This window comes from Mustela nivalis (assembly GCF_964662115.1).
Source record: "Mustela nivalis genome assembly, chromosome: 2".
Lineage (NCBI taxonomy): Eukaryota > Metazoa > Chordata > Mammalia > Carnivora > Mustelidae > Mustela > Mustela nivalis.
In genome coordinates this window covers 268,894-286,662 of record NC_139021.1, presented here as the reverse complement: position 1 = coordinate 286,662, position 17,769 = coordinate 268,894, and the positions used below count along the sequence as shown (strand labels likewise).

At 54.3% G+C, this 17,769-nt stretch overlaps 2 protein-coding genes across 7 annotated transcripts in view; one reads left to right on the top strand and one right to left on the bottom strand.

Moving 5' to 3' along the window:
• Positions 1–17,769, top strand: part of GPT (glutamic--pyruvic transaminase) — a gene marked incomplete at its 3' end in the record, with an annotated part of 159,925 nt that overhangs the window by 60,388 nt on the left and 81,768 nt on the right. The gene's annotated exons all lie outside the window — the stretch shown is intronic.
• The window catches only part of ARHGAP39 (Rho GTPase activating protein 39), a 97,262-nt gene that overhangs the window by 44,737 nt on the left and 34,756 nt on the right, over positions 1–17,769 (bottom strand). For 3 of the 6 annotated variants that reach the window (XM_082720330.1, XM_082720332.1, XM_082720331.1), the window contains exon 2: positions 9,140–9,304. In XM_082720330.1, the coding sequence (XP_082576456.1) occupies positions 9,140–9,219 (80 nt within the window). In that variant the 5' untranslated portion in view covers positions 9,220–9,304. Of the gene's footprint in view, positions 1–7,273; positions 7,452–7,937; positions 8,027–9,139; positions 9,305–17,769 lie in introns of those variants that run through there. The other 3 variants (XM_082720328.1, XM_082720329.1, XM_082720333.1) reach the window with 2 other exon arrangements.

Sequence of the window (17,769 nt, the reverse complement as noted above, 5' to 3'; positions counted from 1 at the left end):
CGCTTCCAGGCCTCACCTCGCCCTCTTGCCTCCTCTCCGCGGACGGCCCGAGCACGGCCTCACAGAGAACTGCGGGTGCAGCTCCCCCTCGAGACCCTCCCTGCGCATGCGCTTCGCCCCTCACCCGAGCCACTCCCTCTGCCACGCTCCCATCGCTTCACACCGCGGGAGACTGGCGGATGCCCCTTCCACAGGCCTGCAGGACCCTAAAACCCCTTCAGGGAACCTCTGCTTCTCCGGCTGTCACTGCCTGAGCCTCGGCCCCCAGCCACGACACCCCGGGCACCTGGCCCAGGGAGAAGCGGCACATGGTGTGCAGACGAGCCACTCCCTCTGCACACCGCAGCCTTCCCACCTCTCCCGGGCCGCAGACACACCGGGCTGCTCTCGGGGGAGGCCACGGGGGCTCCGCGACTGCCTGCAACCCCACCTGCCACATGCCATGGTCCCGTGGAAGGAAAACAGGGGTCCTGGGGACAGGACGGCATGAGGGAGCAAGGCTGGCCGAGAAGCAGAGGCTGTCGCAGAGGGTGAGGCCAGGAAGCAGGCCTGTCAGCGGTGCTGTCCAGCTGTGGGCATCCCTGGGGCCCCTGAGGTCACATGCGGCTTCTGACCACAAGTCACGGTGCAAGGCAAGCAAGCGCCTGCAGAAGGCAGGTCCGGAGTCCCTCCTCATCTCCAGGACTGCCCCCCCAGGACCAGCTTCCACGACCATCACATCACCTTCCTGCTCACGGGGCACTCTGCTTCACCACGGTCACAGCACCGAGTGGAGCCAACCCTGCCTCCCCACCCAGACGCAGATGCACGGGGCGGCCCTCTTCCCTGCCGTAGCACCGAGCCCCTTACCTCTGCCCCCACGGCCTTCACCTACCCGGATCACCCAGCCGGCGGCCAGCTGCCGATTCCCCTCGCCGAGGATGGAGCCAGTCCAAGACCTGTGAAACTCTCGCCCGCTTGAGCCGTTGCAGGACTGGCACACGCTCCCAGCAAACTCTCAGCTCCCGCTCTCAGCCTCCTGATCTGGCCACTCTCCTCACAGCCCAGCCAGCCCCCTGCACCTCCACCCACAGAGCCCCTTCCACGGGGACCCCCTCTCTCCTAGCCGGCAAACACCGGGGTGCCAGCGGACGACACCCAGTCCTCACTGATGCACAGGGGCCACAGGACATGAAAACATGCAAGGGACCTGTGCAAGTGTCAAAGACAGGCTGGCTGACCAAGGGCTCTCTGCTTGAAGTAGAGAAAGAAGGGAAGGACAGGGGGTCCCAAGAAGGTGCCTGGAGGCAGAGGCCTGGAGACCAGGGCAGGAGCTGTGGGTCCTGCTCGAGTGCAAGAGAAGGCACAAGAGAGGCTCTGGGCAGGGCCGCTCTGGGCAGGACTAGCGTGATCGCACTCAACCTGATCTACAGGAAACAAGGACGGAGACTTCTGGAAGGCCAGGCGAGCATCTGCCCCAAGGTCAGGCTGGGTGTTCCCCGGGGGCTAACACCCAGCAAGAAGAGATGGAAGGTGGGGCCCGAGAAGCCGGGAGAGGGACAGGCCCCCAGGGGACAGGGGACGGGGGACAGGCTCCCAGGTGGGCAAATGCTGCTAGAGGTGGGGACAGAGGGTCGCCGAGTGCCAGCGCCAGCGCCCTCTGCATGAACAAGACACGGCCTTGTCCCACAGGCAGCTGCCCTAAGCAGGGGTGGGGGGGGCTGCACCCCGCCTCCTCACACAGCTCTGCTGCCCCTCTCTCCTGGCTCCCGGAACTGGGTTCGACCAGAACCAAGTCCAGACACTACCAAAGGAAGGGCTGTTCTGGCACAGAAGCTGAGAAAGCACTGAGCTGAACATTCTAAGCCCTAAAGAAGCACTTTCAAGCGAATATAGCGGCCATCATTCTTTCTAAACAGAGAACAGCATCTGTTCCCTTCCTGGCGCACTCCTATGTGTGCGTGGGTAGAATCTCTGGTTTTTCAGAAGAATGTTCTGGTCACCCTTGGGGTACAGCATTGAACCAAGACCCTCGGGGCACCGGGGGCAGAGAACGCACACAGCACGTGGGTCCCCACACAGAGGAGGTAGGAGACACAGCAGAGCTGGCCTGGGCCTGGGTCCCCTCCCCCACCCAGACCCTTCCCGAGCACGCTGGGGACAGGAACTTTGTGCGGACTAGAGAAAACGCACCTCACCACTGGGGTTCGTGCTGTCTGCGTGCAGCACTCGGACAGATGGACTGCACAGTGCCAGGACGCTCAGTCACCGGGCACGTGACAAGAGACCGATCCAACTGCCCCTCGGGGGCTCTGCTGCCAGGAGGGGCTGGGATGCCGCTGCGACATGGTGGCAGCAGCACCTGAGGGGAGTCAGTGAAAAGGAGTTGCTTGGTGACAGAGGCATGAGGACACGAGGTCTGGGTTAAGACCATGGTACAGGCACCTGAGGGCGGCCCGTGGCCCCTCACTGTGCTGGGTGGCCTGCACCAAAGTCAGCGTGAAGGACCCTTCTTGCCTTCGTCAGGTCTTGCACAGGTTCACCTCAGACAACGACGGGTTCAGGTATTTTCTGGAAGAACTTCATGAGTGTCAAACACATGCCAGGCAATCTACCAGGTGGACACGAGAGTGACCGAGCACATTCTCTGCCCTCCAGATTCTTACAACAAGGGCGCCAGACCCACTGACTGGGGAAAGGGCAGTCTTTGCAGCTGCACGTCCGCATGCGAAAGGGAGCTGGACCCCTACCTCACACCATCTACGAGAGTGAACTCAATATGGATCAAAGGCCCAAATGTAAGAGCTGCCCCGATAAAACTGTGAAGAACACACGAGGGTGTGTCTTCATGATCCTGGATCTGGCCCTGGATTCTTACACCTGACACTGAAACGAGCACCGAAAGAAAAACAGGTTAAATTGGACTTGAGCAAAATTAAAAACTTTTGTGGCTCCTGGGTGGCTCAGTTGGTTAAGCGTCTGACTTCAGCTTGGGTCATACCCTGAGGTCGAGCCCCGCATTGGTGCGCAGCAGGACGTCTGCTTCCCCCTGCCCTCTGCCTCTGTGGTCTCTCAAATAAATAACTAAAATCTTAAAAAAAAAAAAACCTAAAAGCTTTGTGCTACAAACGATACCATCAAGAAAGTGAAAAGACAACAACAGAATGGGAGAACACACTGCAGATTGCGGCTCTGATCAAGGACTTGTATCCAGAACATACAAAGAACTCTTGCAAGACAAACAGCCAAAGAAAAAAATGGGCAAAGAATCTGAATGGGCATTTCTTCGAAGAAGATAAAGAGCCAACAAGTGCATGCAAAGGTGCTCAACCTCATCCATCATCAGGGAAATGCAAATCCAAGCACGAGACTCCACACAGACCAGGACGGCTTCAACAGTTTGTAAAACCACAGCAGGCACTGGAGAGGACGCGACAGACTGCAGCCTTCATACTCTGCTGGTGGGAAGCCACTCTCGGGAACGGTCTGGCAGCTCTTCAGAAATTCCCAGCATTTCTCTGACCCAAGAGAAACCCACAGAGATACCTGTGCACAAATGTTCACGGCAGTAAGAGTCACGACACACAGAGACATGAACAGATACAACGCGCGGTACAGGTATGCGATGGAATGAGCCTGAAACACACCCCGGCACGCACAAACCTTCTGGGGAGAACCCAATGATAACAGACCACCTGTCGCGTGATTCCATTTATGTCGAGTCAGGACAAGAAGAATCCAGAGAGCAATGGTAGATGAGTGGACACCAGGCTGGGGGAGGGGGTGGCGGCAGCTGCTGATGAAACGGGGTCCCTTTATGCGGGGGGACAATGTCCCAGGTGCAGACAGAGCTGAGAGTTGCACAACCTTGTCAGTATACTGAAACACTGACTGTCCACTGTTTAAGGGCAAATTTTATGTGAATTTTATCTCATTTAGAAAGAGGGTTGCCACTTCTGGGGAGCCTAGCGGGTCAGCATACGGGTTGCAAAGTGAGGTGCTCCCCAGGGAAGGCAGAGGGGAGACAGGGGCTGGGGTGTAGAGGGGCTGAGACTTCCTGCAGGGTGGCTGGAGTCGAGGACAGAGCACATGCCACCCGGAAAAGCACAGAGGCAGGGATGACCTTGGGCTCCAGTGTGAGTCAGCCATAGCCTGAGTGGGTATCAAGACCCCACAAGTGCTCAGCCCCGGGTCATCCCCGCTGGCTCCTTGCACGCCTGGCTCTCTGGGACCCCCTCCAGGCCCTCCTTGGCACCAGTCCCCACACCACGCACACCTGTCCGCCTCAGGGACCCATGCTGCCCCTGCGCTATGCCGCAGGGGCCTCACCTGTCCTCAGACTCCACGGGAGCACTCTGTCCCAAACTCCCACCCCTCATCGGACCGGCCGCATGCCCTGAACAATAGCCTTTTGTGCAGCTGCTCTCTTGTCACTCTCCTGCTGCCCACAGCCAGCCAGTGTGGCCATGAAGACACGGAGTCCTAAAGCCCAGAAGGCACCGAACCCACCCTCGCTGCACAGGCTGCGGTTGAAGAGCGCAACCACGGGGCGGGCTGGAGGGCGCCGCGAGCCTCCCAGAGAAGAGTGGCTGAGCCTGCCGTGCCCGCCCGTCCTCTCCCACTCCCGAGCCTGCCCTGCCCGGAAGCCCTGCCTCAACTCTCCCCGCCCAGAGGCTCCGCTCCTGACCCTCCTGACCGGGGCCGGGGCCGGGGCCGGGGCCCGGGCATTGCTCACCCGGGGAACGAGGCGCGGGCGTGGGGCCCAGGTGGAGCCGTGAGCAACGGCGGGACAGAGAAGGCAGCAAGCGCCCGCCCTGCTACGTCCGCCACCGCCGGGCGCACGGTGAGCACCTCTGCTTCGGGAGACGCAACCCTCACGCCCGCGCGAGCACACCAGACGCAACAGCACCGGCTCTGCAACCCGCGGCCCCTGTGCTCGGCCGGCAGTGCCCCAGGCACACTCACTGGGACCCACCTGCGGTTCCATCAGACTTCCAGACTGGCCTGGCCTGAGTCTGCTCGGCCAACTGTGTCCCACGGGCACGGGCAGGGGGCACGCTGCCCTCCTTCCCATGGTCTACCCCTCGAGGCCTCGGTCCTGGTAACCTGCCTCGTTGAGACCCAGAGCGCCAGACACCCGCACATGCGCGTCCCGAGCCTGCCCAGCGGCAGCCCCAGCAGCCCTCTCATGCCGGGACGGCCACCCGAGGGTGAGGCCCCGGGTGGACACAACGCCGTGTGGAGATGAGTGCACGACCCCGGGGGGCTCGGCAGCCATGACCGTGGCAGCCCCGGGCCCTCCGCCAGAGCACCAGCAGAGCCCAACACCGCCCAGTCTTTGGTGCATGATGAGAACCCAAAGGGAATAGAGAAGCGATGGGACGGAGGAGATGCAACCATGACGGCCCTCCCCGCGCCGGCAGGACCAGCACTCAGCACCGAGGAGGCAGGGAGCATTAATGCCTTGGGAAGGGGCAGGAGGAAACGGGGACAGGAGACAGAAGCAAGACAGCAGCAAGAACATGGTCCTGGGAGCGCGGCCAGCAGAGCCCCGATCTTCACAGGGGAACGAGGGGCCGCCCCAGGAGCTGCGCACAGTGCCGCCGGCGATACCCCCCAGATGGGCCTGTGGTCTTGGTACACTACCAGTCAGCGCCCAACAGGACATTTCCTTGGGGGAGGGGCAGACTGACCACTGTGCATACGGAAGGGCCAAGGCGTGGGACGAGAGCGGGAAGGGGCGTGCAAAGGCCTGGAAGCCACCGGGAAGCCACCGCACGACTGTGCTCACTGTGCACGCAGACGCGTCACAGCCCAGGCCACCTGTCTCCACAGAGAGCTGTGCAGTTAGAGACCCACTAATTCAAACCTTCGAACATCTAGAGGAGCTTCAGGACCTCACTCAGGAAAGGGTATCAAGTCAGACAGAGAAGACACAAAAGCACAGAGCGAATCAGTGAGACAGACTATGTTGGAGTTGAAAATGTTTGTTCCTCAAAACCAACCAAATAATATGAAAAAGCGTGAGCACAAACTGAGACAAAATCTTCTATGTGTGTGACCCGAACACAACGGCTACCCAGAATACAAACGCAAGTCCACAAACCGGAAGGGTTAAGACAAATGATTCAGGGGTGCCTGGGGGGCTCAGTCAGTGAAGCGTCTGTCTTCAGCCAGGGTCATGATCCCGCGGTCCTGGGATGGAGCCCCGCGTCGGGCTCCCAGCTCAGCAGTAAGTCTGCCTCTCCCTCTGCCTCTGCTGCTCTCCCTGCTTGTTTTCTCTCTCTCTCAAATAAATAAATTCAATCTTTAAAAAAAAAAAAAAAAAGACAAATGATTCATGGAAAGCAAGGATGAGCGACTACTCCAGAGGAAGGAAAGTGAGGAGCCAAGAACACAAGAACACACAGATCCCCCTTCTCCCCAGGTGCCAGGTAGGCGCTGAAGTGGCTGACCAGCCAGCAGGAAAACTCTGGGGGAGCGGGCTCACGCGCTGGGGCAGAGGACCTGGCATCCCCCCTGCCAGAGCCGGCAGCCACCGCGGGCCTCCAGAGCCCTGTGTGTTGGAAGACAACCTGGGCCCCAGGGGCACGGGTGCTGAGGGGGCGGGGCTGGCTGCCCTGTGTCCTGCCAGGTACTGGCTGTGCCCCAGGAGGCGCGTGAGCCGAAGGAGTCAGCTGTGCGGAGAGCGGCCCAGGATGCCGCAGGCCCACACGGCCTCAGTTACGTCAGGCTGAGGCCAGGCCAGGCCATGAAGAACGTGTGCAGAGGTCAGCGGGGTCAACAGAAAGGCAGAAGCAGCCCCACGACTTGCGCGGCGCACGACACACGCTGCGGACTACGGTGAAGGTGCTGCACGACGCGGTGGCATCTGGAGAGCGAAAATCAGAGCCACGTCACCCACGAGAGCCACTCCTCTATGCACAAGAGCTAAGGCGTGCGAGCGCTCCCCACAACCACAACGGACAGGAAGACTTGCCAGTGGCGACTTAAAAATCCAGGTACACTAAAAGACAAGACTGACAAAGTATAAAGTAAAACGCTGTTTTCCGGGGCACATTCAGTGAAAACGTTATACTTGCAGTATAAATTACACGTAAGGGGCTCGTACCTTCCCACACAAATCTGAACCCTAACTCCACAGAAGCGCCACAGAGAAATGGGAAAACGAGCTGTCCCACGAGTCCTGGCACCAGACATACCCCCAAGCGGCACTGAGACCCGGCCGCCCCGAGTGCCATCCAGGGGAGCCTGTGGGCAGCTGGCTGACACCTACGACCCTGTGTTCCCTCACCTGGATGCACCTGAAGACGAACCTCCAGCAACACCGGCGACACGGCCGAGCACTGTGGTGCACGCGCTCCCAAGGAGGGAGGCCCGGAAAACCGCCTGCACGGGGCGTGCGGGGGCACAGAGGTCTGCATGTACCTGATGCGGTCTGTCTTCTGGAAGCACGTTAATGGCTTCCCTGTCTGAAGACAAATGAGGTCAGTAAGGAAAGGGAGAATGAAGGGAACGGTGACCCTCCCGTATTCCAGTGACCAGCGTGACCCAACAGAGGGGAGAAGGAGCCACGCCCAGAGCGGGACGAGACCCGGTACCCCTGTGCCTGCACAGACCGCACTCGGCGGGGCGAGGTCCGAAGAGACCCGCCTTCTCTTCAGCGTCACATCCACGGTCCGCCAACACGGGCAAGCAGCTCGCCGACAATTTTCGGACACGTTACCGAACGAGCACGTGAGTCAGCGCGCTGAAGCTCTGGGCAGCAGAGTGGGCTGCGGGAGGCGAGGGGCCTGGAGCCCGAAGGAAGGGGCACCCGAGAGTCGTGGGCACGCGGGGGCGGGGCTCAGCGGCACAATCGGGGACAACGCCGGCGCCGAAGGACGCTGTGCGGGAACCAACTACAAACCATGCAGAGCAGAAAGAAATGTATGAGTCTGCAGCGAGAAGGAACCAACCCAAGCACGAGCAGGAGGAGGAGGAGGAGGAGGCTCTTGTTCTCACGGTGCCGTGCACTGGCTGGGAGGTGTGGGGGGCTGCAGCTGGAGGTCAGTCGCATCCCAGGAAAGACCACGTAAGAAGCAGAACACCCACGCCAGCGAGGAGCAGGTAGGTGGACGTGCGCCCGCAGAGGGAGACTCTGAGAAGGGCGAGACATCACCGTGCGACATTCTGCTAAGAAATCGTCCAATCCCACCTAGCTCTCCGTTTGAGAAAGGGCCACTAATCGGGAGTCTAGGGGGCTCAGTCGGTGGAGCGTCTGCCTTCGGCTCAGGTCATGATCCCAGGGTCTGGGGGTGGAGCCCCGCGTCGGGCTCGCTGCTCCGCGGGGGGCCTGCTTCTCCCTCTGCAGCCCTCCCTGTCTGTGCATGTGTGCCCCCTCTGCAAATAAATCAAATCTCTGTGAAAAATAACAAACGATTTTTTTTAAAAAAGGGCCACTACTGAGTGTCAATGTTGCACAGGCAGAGAGAGGGCGGCTGTGGAAAGGAGCGCGCACGAGCAGTGAGCTGCGCAGGGTGGTGTGTGCAGCCACCGGCAGGAGGACCCAGCGGCTGAAGAGCAACTGTGAGGCAGAGGACACGGGAGACCTGCAACCCCGCGCCCCACCAGATTCACTCACAGCCGTATCTCTCCAGCCCTGGGAGACTTGGAGACGTGGCCGTGTGTGACGGGAGGGGAGGTATACAGAGGCCACGAGGGTGAATCAGGGCCAGGGGACACAAGTGTTCAGTGCCGCGTTTCTGCTCCTGCAAGTTTTCTGTAAATATGGAAGTATTTCCAAATAAAACAAAAATATGAAAAAATAAAAATGATGAACTATGGTAACAGGCTTTGCCGTGGACTGATGCCTAGAGTGGGCCCTTGGACTTGGGTCGAGCCATGGCCCGCAGGGCATCTGAGGCCCCGCACGAGAAGGCCTTCCCTCTGGGGTGCGTCTGTGGCAAGAAGCAGGGGCCACCCCTGGGGACGGGGCTTCCATGGGAGGACGTCCGATTCAGGAGCAAGCACAGAGCACGGCTGAGAGCTGCCGGTCCCGCTGGGAGCAGGTGGGACAGCAACACACCCCCACCACACAGCTGGGCAACGGGCCACCGTCACGTCCCCGAAAGGCAGGCACCAGCCTGCAACTTGGCCCGCGCAGACGGCCTCTCCTCACCTCGTGCTCGACCCTGCAACCCGGGGCTCCTGCGCTCCAGTGTCATGGCTCTCACATTCATAATCCCTTGTCTGGGACATCGCAGGCTTCTCCTGGTGACCCAGGTGGACGGAAGTCAGCGGCTCATCGGGGCTCCCCGCCAGCGTCAGTCAGGAAGGCACCACCCTGCGAGAGAGCAGACATCTCTAAGCACAGACGTTCCGGAAGCATCTTAGCGCAGCCCCGCGCACCGCTGACCACGAGGCACGGCCCGGCCCGCGGAGAGTCCCTCACCAGCCGGCCCGCCGCCTGTGCCAGGGTCCACCGCTCTGATGGGGGCGGGGACGCCACAGCTGCCCAGCGGGGCAGGATGCAGACACGTCTGCAGACAGCCGAGCCCCGCGCAGACTCCCCTGACCTGTGACAAGGAGCGGACTTCGCAGACGCCGTGTTGTGCTGACGAGATGCACGCACGGAACAAACGGCCCCGACCCCTGCCGCAGCTCGCCCACAGAAGTCTGCTCTAGACGGACGCCGAGACGAGCTTCCGAAGACTGGAACAACTAGGCTCTCAGCAAAAATGTAGAAGAAAATGTCTGTAGTCCTACAGCAGCTTCTGGTATCTTAATCAGACATCAGAAACCCACTGACCACAAAGAAAAATTAATAAATGGGCCACAGTAAAATTAAGAGCCCCTGTTTGTCAAGACACCCCTGAGTAAAAAGGCAAGTCCAGAATGGGAAGTGTCTGTAGGAGCGCGCACTTATCCCACCCGTCGAAGGGGACACAGGACGAATCCAGGACACATACGACATTCCTAGAAAAAGGCAGAATCCAGTAGAAAAATGGAGAAAAGAAGTGAGCACATACTTTAGAACAAAACCCAGTACTTATATGGTTAAGAACACACGGAAGCAAGCTCGACCTCTACAGTCATCAGGAAACTGGTCTGCGATCCACAGCATAGTGGCGAACTGTATTTTTTTTTTTAAAAGATTTTATTTATTTATTTGAGAGACAGACAGTGAGAGAGAGCATGAGCGAGGAGAAGGTCAGAGGGAGAAGCAGACTCCCCGTGGAGCTGGGAGCCCGATGCGGGACTGGATCCCGGGACTCCAGGATCATGACCTGAGCCGAAGGCAGTCGTCCAACCCACTGAGCCACCCAGGCGCCCGCGAACTGGATTGTAACTACGCCAACCCAAATGGCCGAAGTGGGCAAGGGTGTGGAGGCTCCTCAGGGCCCCGGGAGATGGGCTAACCCGATCAGGAACACAGTGGGCAGTACTGGCCAAACCTGCACATACCCTGGCCCCCACGGAGGGCTTCCCCTGCCCATGGCAAGGGCTGGCAGAGACCCGCACACAGCAATCCCTGAGCCCCGGTCCCAAGAGCCCACACGGGAAACTGCCCAGTGTTCATCATGGCAGAACGTACCCTCCGAGCTCATGCAGGCGTCTCTCGCCGGGAGAAGACAGTCCGAGGCCGAACACAATCAGATGCACGTCAAGTTCCCAACCAGGCAGGGAAGGCTCCAGGCCGGGGACCAACGGCGGGGCCCAGAGGGCACAGCCACGTGAGGTCCCGCTTGGGGCCGTCATGCCAGTGTTGGTTCATGAAAGCTCAGGAGCTTCATGCCCAGGCTCTCACGGTTTTTTTTGTTTGTTTTTTTTTTAAGATTTTATTTATTTGTCAGAGAGAGAGAGAGAGAGACCGCACAAGCAGGGGGAGCCGCAGGCAGAGAGAGAGAGGGAAGCAGGCTCCCTGCTGAGAAACGAGCCCCACACAGAACTTGATCCCAGGACCCTGAGATCATGACCTGAGCCAAAGGCAGACACCCAACGACTGAGCCCCCCAGGAGCCCCGCTCACACTTTTCTGTACACATGCATCACTTCAGGAGAAAGCCCGCAGGAATCAGGAGCAGAAGAGTCGCTGGGGACACTGTCCGCACCCCAGCTGGTACCAGGACAGGACCCTCCCAGCAGAGGCTGACCCACAGATCCCCACTATGCTAGTCAAGGGGAAATAAAACAGATTCAAAGCACCAGGTGGGGCACAGCTGGCCAGGGGCCTGAGAGGGGAGATTACAGACCAGTTGCACACTTTCTCCAAGGCCCAGAGAACGTGACACCACAGGTCAACCTGACCGCATTCGGCTCATGACCCGGAGATGACCCACCCGGAGGAGAAGCTCTCAGCCTCCTCCCTTCTGCCACTTGAATATCCATACAGTTTTTATTTAAATACTTAAAAATACTGGGAATGCCATTTTAAAAAAAGAGAGAGAGAGCGGGGCGCCTGGGTGGCTCAGTTGGTTGAGCCACTGCCTTTGGCTCAGGTCATGATCCCAAGGTCCTGGGACCAAGTCCCGCATCGGGCTCCTTGCTCGGCAGGGAGCCTGCTTCTCTCGCTGCCTCTACCTGCCTCTCTGCCTGCTTGTGTGCTCTCTCTCTCTCTCTCTCTGGCAAATAAATAAAATCTTTTAAAAAAATAAAAATAAAAAAAAAAAGAGAGAAAGAAAGAAACTTAAGTATTTCTAAGTCCCTGTCTCTCTGCGCAAAAACAAGTGACCTTCTCATATGGCTTCAACATTTAAGAAAAATACTGAGCAGTGTTAATAAAATTCTGAAAAACTAAAAATTATATACCATAACCTGAAAGCAACTCAAACTAACCATCTCCACCTGTGTCACCCTTTCTTTCCTTGTCCTACCCTTCAGGGCTGGTCCAGAGCAGAAGGCACAGCAGGTGGCACAGAGAACCTCCAAGGCATGTGACCGGTTTTCTTCGCTCCGGAATCCACCCCGTGTCGTCCCCTCCAGAAAGCCACCTCCAATCTGGGACAGAAGCCGCGTCTTGGGCTCCGAATGCCCCAGACACCAGGACGTCTGCCCAACTTTGCTCTTCATTTCTGAAATTGTTTTAATTACTCCAGCTCGTCTGCATTTCTTCCTGTACCCCTCTGCCTGCTTTCGCTCTCAGGATAATACTAGCCGAACAAAATGAACCCCCTCAGTTTTCTGGGGGTTCATGTGGACCAGCTGTCATCTGTTCCGCAAACGTTTGGCAGAATATGACTGCAGGGCCGTCTGGACTTGTCCTTTCCTTTGTGGGAAGGATTTTAACCACGATTCTGATGTGTTTGGTAAAGACAGAGCAGACCAGGTCTTAAACTTCCTGAGTCAACGGCAGTGGTTCTGCCTTCCGAGGCATTGGCCGTTCCACTCCAGCCGGCAGGGTCCCCGGCACACAGCTGACACGTCGTTCTTCCAGTACCCTGGTAGGGGCAGTGTAACTCGTAGTGACGCCAGCTCTTCCATTCCTGATGTCCGTGATTTATGTTTTCACTCTTCCGCCTTATCTGGCCGGCCAGAAGTTTGTCAATTTTATTGACCTTGTTAAAAAAAAAAAAAAGTGTGTGGCTACATCAGTTTTGTGTCTTTTCTGCTTTAGTTTCCACTTTGATCTGAATTATTTCCTTTCTTTGCAGTCTTTTGGATTTATTTTGTTCTTCTTTGGGGGGGGGTTAAGGTAGAAGTTGAGTGTTTGGGACTTTTTTTTTTTTTTTTAAAGATTTTATTTATTTATTTGACAGACAGAGATCACAGCAGGCAGAGAGAGAGAAGGAGGCAGGCTCCCCGCTGAGCAGAGAGCCCGACGTGGGGCTCGATCCCAGGACTCTGAGATCATGACCTGAGAGGCTTTAACCTACTGAGCCACCCAGGTGCCCCTGGGACTTTTTTAAACCCTCAGTCTAAGTCGGGCATTTAGTGCTGCGAAGCCCGCCTTAGAGCACGGCCCCCCCAGCATCCCACAGATTCTGACTGTTTTTCACCCAATGCAAAACCTTTCCAATTTCCCTGTGCATTTCTCCTCTCCCTCGTGGATTACAAGGAAGTATATGATTTACTCTGCCAGTATGTTTATTGGTTTCTAACATAATTCCATTTTTGTCTGAAAAAATTACAATGCAGACAAACGATGTATCTTGGTAAACATTTCAAAGGCGCTGGAAAGACCGTTGGGTCGAGTGCTCTGTGAACAGCAACCAGGTCAGGGGCTGACAGTGACAGTACTAATATTCGATTTACTTAGTTTCCCAGTTACAAAGAAAAGGGCACCAGAAGCAGCAACTGTAATTGCAAATTTGCCTATTTCTCTGCCGTTCTATCAGGTTCTGTCGCATGTGTTTTGTAGCTCCGCTATTAGGTGTGGAAAATCTATGTTGTCTTCTTGGCAAAATTACCTCTTCATCATTATGAAGTATCTTCACCTGGTAGTTTTCTTTGCTCTGAAATCGGTATATTTGATATTATTACAGCAATTCCCCCTCTCTCCCCATTAGTGTTAGAATGGTACCTCTCATGCCTTCTTCTTACTTTTAACCTATTTGTGTCTTTACATTTAAAGTGGGTTTCTTGTAGCCAGCATGTATTTGGGTACTGCTTTTTCATCCACTAATTTCTTTTTTTTTTTAAGTATTTTATTTATTTACTTGACAGAGATCACAAGGAGGCAGAGAGGCAGGCAGAGAGAGAGGAGGAAGCAGGCTCCTCGCTGAGCAGAGAGCCTGACGCGGGGCTCGATCCCAGGATCCTGGGATCATGACCCGAGCTGAAGGCAGAGGCTTAACCCACTGAGCCACCCAGGCACCCCTCATCCACTAATTTCTGCCTTTTATAAAAGACTGACTCGAGAGAGAGCGAGCATGTGTGCGCACACAAGTGTGGGGAGGAGCAGAGGAGAGAATTTCAAGTGGACTCCCTGCTGAATGCAGATCCCAACGTAGCACTCCATCCTTCGACCCTGAGATCATTAACTGAGCTGAAATCAAGACCCAGACTAACTGACTGAACCTCCCAGTCACTACAATTTCTACCTTTCACTGGGTGCTTACGCCATCTAGATCTGTGATCATTGACACGGCTGGCTTGGAATCTACCATTTTGCTACTTTTTAAAATTTGTTTCATCTGTTCCTTGTTCCCCCTTCCCTCTTTTTTGCTTACTTTTGTATTAAGTATTTCATGTGATTCAATTTTATCTTGACTGCTAATTTATCAGCTGTAGGTAATTTATTGTTTTGCTATATTAGTATATGCTTTTGGGTTTACAGTGTTTGTATTTAATTTATCATAATCTACCTTCAAGGGAAATCACACGACTTCAGACGTGGGTTTGCCGTTTCTCCTGTCCCGCACCGCCTGCCATTCTTGCCACAGACCTCTCTCTCTATAGACTATAACTGCACCCCTACTCTTATTGCTCTTATTTATTTATGTTTTAAAGAGATTTAAGTAACAAGACAGTATATACATATCTATATTTAGCCACATGACTGCCATTTCCAGGGGTCTTCATTCTTTTGGGTAGATCTTGATTTCCACACAGTTTCATTTTTCTGTGGTCTGAAGCCTTTACTGCAGTTACTGTAACTCTGCCTGTGGTGAAGGTCTGCTGGTAATGAATTCTTTCAGCTTTTGTACATCTGAAATAGCTTCATTTCGCCTTCATTTCACAATGTATTCACTGGCACAGGGTTCCGGGCTGGCTGCCCCCAGTCTCCTCACCCACACTTAACAAAGAGAGACTGCCATTATTCGCAACGTGGCTCCTCTGTATATAATAGGTCTTGTTTTCTAGCTGCTTTTAAGACTTTTCTCTTCATCACTGGCTTTGAGCAATTTGATTATGATGCACCTTGTGTAGCTGTATTTGTGTTTCTCGTGTTTAGGGTTTGTTACGATCATTTAGGCTTTATAGTTTTCACCAAACTGGGAGGCATTTTAGGCAGTATTTATTCAGATAGTTTTTCTGCACCCTTCCCTTCCTAATGGAAACTTACACAAATCTTAGTTTCTGCCAGGTGTCCCACAGTTCAGTCTTGCCCTTCTGTTTATTTCAGAGTACATCTCCTCTCCTTTAGTTTGGATAGGTCTTACTGCTTTGTCTTCAAGTTCAGTAAGCTTTTCTTCTGCAGTGTCTAATCTGTTAATACCATCCCACAAGTTGTATTCAGCTATTTCAGGTTTTTTTTTCTTTTTTTAAGATTGTATTTATGTGTTGGTGCGGGGAAGAGAATGCAAGCACACAGGCAGGGGAGCAGCAAGGCAGAGGGAGAAGCAGGCTCCCTGCTTAGCAAGGAGCCTGATGCAGGACCCCATCCCAGGACCCTGGGATCATGATGCCACTCGCTGAAGGCAGACACTTAACTGACTGAGCCACCCAGCGTCAACATCCTCAGACCTTTTAGTCGCAACTCCGTAAGTTTAATTTGGATCTTTTTGCAGTTCAGTATCTTTACCAAGTCCCTACTCAACACGTCTAGTGTTTCCTTTAGCTTCTTGAACACATGGAATATAAGTATAATAACTTCTGAATTCCTGTAACTATTCTGGAGCTGTTTTGGGGTATGGTTACTTGGGAGCCATGTAAACCTTCAGTTCTTGCTTCTAACACTGGTTATGAGCACCAGAGCAGTATTTATTCAATGGCTAATTACTCTCCACTGAGTAGTCTACCCCGTGCCCTGTGAATTATGAAGACTTCTGAGCACCATCCCTCCAACCCTTCTCTGGGATTCTCTCTTGTCTCTTGATAGCTTCCTCATACCAACGTGCTCCCTGCCACTCTGTAGGAAACTACTGGCACTGTCCCACAAGCCTCTAAGTTCTCTGCTTGTGGCATTCTTTTCTGCTGTTCTCTCCTGAAAACGCCATTGCCATGGCCACCTGAGACTCTAAGCTCCATCTCTTAAACTCAGAAGCTCTGCTAGACACTGCATCTCTGCAGCACAACCTGGAAACAATCTGCATGCAGTGAGCTGGGAAATCATTCAACTCACCCCGTTTGACTCTCACCTAACAGGAATCACTGTACTTTGTCACCTCATACCCAAAAGTTAGAAAACCAGGGTTTCATAAATATTGTCCAGCTTTTTCTTAGTTCCTGGTGAGGGGTAAATATTACTGTTACTCCATTTTGTGAACAGGAGGATGCCCAAGTACTTTTGCTTGGTATTGCATAATTACACAGATTAAGCATGACAACTGTGATATTTACTTTCCCTCTCTCACCAGAGAAGAAGCAACATGAGGGCAGAACCACTGCATCCTTGACACAGAATAATCAAACATTTACTGAATAAACACACTCTTTAAGCACTTGGGAGTTTACCTTAGCATACTATATAACTAAGGAATAAAAATGTTTGTTCTACACTATGCAATGTAGGATTCCAAATTCCAAATCCAGAAAACACAAAACTATATTAATGGTACAAAGACTGCGGCTACCAGTGATTCAGGGGGGGGGGGGAGTTGAATGGGGGCCCACAGGGGTTTTCTTGGAGGTGGGGGGGGGACTATTCAGCATGATACTGCCTTATCTGACACTATACATTTGTCAAAGCCATGGAAATTTACCGCAAAAAGAGTGAACTTTAACATGTGCAAGTCTATTTATTTGTTTTTAAAGATTGTATTTATTTATCTGACAGAGAGATAAAGAGAGAGAGCACAAGTAAGCAGAGAGGCAGGCAGAGGGAGAGAGAGAAGCAGGTTCCCTGCTTAGCAGGGAGCCCAATGCAGAGCTCAATCCCAGGACCCCAGGATCGTGACCCGACCTGAAGACAGACGTTTAACGAACTGAGCCACCCAGGCGCCCCAATGTATGCAAGTTTAAAAGAAAATAATTTAGGAGGTCAAGGGTTCTCAAGATGCAGCGCAGCGTAGGACAAAAAACCCAGCTATACTGCAAAGGAGCGGGTGGAGGGAAAGATGCTGACCTGAGTAACTGTTTTTTTAAGATTTCTTGATTACAGAGAGAGAGTGTGTAAATACACGCACACACAAATGTGGGGAGGGGAAGAGAGAGAGAATCTTCAAGCAGCTCCCCACTGAGTGCAAAGCCTGTCTTAGACCTTGATTCCAGGACCCTGAGACCTGAGCTGAAACCAAGTCGGACACTCAAATGACTGAGCCACCCAGGTGCCCCTGGTTGACTTTAAAGAATAAGTTGGTCATAAGGTTCATGGAAAAGGAACTGCATACAGGCACCATCTTTAGTTCATAAAGTCACCTCCCAGGAATATGGGTCTCCAATCCTGATACCACTACAGGTGTATACAGGAACTGAACAATTCAGCAAAAGCATGGAGAGGAGCCTGGGATGACCCTTGCGGCGATGAATCAGGGGAGACGAGAGTCAGAACTCTCATTCAGTGTAAAACACATACAGATAGCGGCACTAGGAGAGATCTGTGTGTGCATACAGGTCAGTGTGCACACGCGGACGGCTATGCCTGCGGAGAGGTGTGTTGTGTGTGCGCACACACAGATTTCCTGGCTCTGTCAGCTGAGAGGACCTAGAAACAGCATCCGCCCGTGGCAAGGATCATACCCAGTGCCCAGCTCTTGGCCCTAACAGCATTCTCCAGTAAAAGGATCCAGTAATCCTTGGAGACAAGATGAGTCTACAGCATCCCACTGAGGCAGTAAGTAACAAAGAGCTAAAATGAAAACAAATCCCACAGTGACAGGGTCTGTTAAAGGGCTGACGGAGCTCCCAATGACCAAAGCTGCAGCATGGGTTGGGGGCGGGTACGTCCTCGTGGGTGACAACCTGAAGGATAAAATAAACATCTGCAAGT